The following is a 1010-nucleotide window of genomic DNA, read 5'->3' as shown; positions in this document are numbered from 1 at the left end:
TTGAGCTATAGGCACCGAGCCGAACACAATGTTTTAAACATGAAAACTACAGACAGTATTCTTTAGTGTGAATAAAAAGATTTCTTACAAAAGGATCTGCTGGTTTTTGCTTACAAAGCTCTGTGAGTCCTCCAAGCAGAGTTGGTGTTACGTATAAATTTAAATAGTCCTTAGCAGACTGTCCAATTGGAATCGGCTCAATAATCACTGCAAATATAAATGTATTCTTATTAAAACAAACATAAATGATTAAATATTATATAGTCACTAATATATTCTTTTGTTATTGTTGTAGTTGAGATAGTCTTACCCTATGCCCTGAGCAGAGTGCAGTGGCGTCATAGCTCACTGCAACCTGACTCATGCTGTGGGCATCCCACTGCCTCAGCCTCCAAAGCCGAAGCTGCTGTGTTTGCCACAGCAACCCACTGGGTTTTTTTTTGTTTGTTTTAAGAGTCAGGGTCTTGGGTGGCGCCTATGGCTGAGTAGGGCACTGGCCCCATATACCGATGGTGGCAGGTTCAAACCCAGCCCAGGCCAAACTGCAAAAAAAAAAAAAAAAAAAAGCCAGGCATTGTGGCGGGTGCCTATCTATACTCCCAGCTACTTGGGAGGCTGAGGCGATAAGGCAAGAGAATTGCCTAAGCCCAAGAGATGGAGGTTACTATGAGCTATGATACCACAGCACTCTACCAAGGGCAACAAAGTGAAACTCTTGTCTCAAAACAAACAAACAAACAAACAAAAGACTTAGGACCTAACGCCTGGGCTTAGGTGATTCTTTTGCCTCAGCCTCCCAAGTAGCTGGAACTACAGGTACCCACCAAAAAAAGAAATTTCAGGGCAGCACCTGTGGCTCAGTGAGTAGGGCACCAGTTCCATATACCAAGGGTAGTGGATTCAAACCCTGTGCTGGCCAAACTGCAACAAAAAATAGCTGGGTGTTATGGTGGGCACCTGTAGTCCCAGCTACTTGGGAGGCTGAGGCAAGAGAATCGCCTAAGCCCAAG

At 44.5% G+C, this 1010-nt stretch overlaps 1 protein-coding gene across 1 annotated transcript in view; it reads right to left on the bottom strand.

Moving 5' to 3' along the window:
* The window catches only part of NME5 (NME/NM23 family member 5), a 19686-nt gene that overhangs the window by 3395 nt on the left and 15281 nt on the right, over window positions 1-1010 (bottom strand). Inside the window, exon 4 of the mRNA XM_023514682.1 lies at window positions 89-207. Within this exon, the coding sequence (XP_023370450.1) occupies window positions 89-207 (119 nt within the window). The remainder of the gene's footprint in view (window positions 1-88; window positions 208-1010) is intronic.

Source organism: Otolemur garnettii, unplaced genomic scaffold (genome assembly GCF_000181295.1).
Source record: "Otolemur garnettii isolate 467f Iridium unplaced genomic scaffold, OtoGar3 scaffold00003, whole genome shotgun sequence".
In the NCBI taxonomy this organism is placed as follows: domain Eukaryota; kingdom Metazoa; phylum Chordata; class Mammalia; order Primates; family Galagidae; genus Otolemur; species Otolemur garnettii.
Note: the sequence above shows the minus strand (reverse complement) of the source record. Positions and strands in the feature narration are given on the sequence as shown.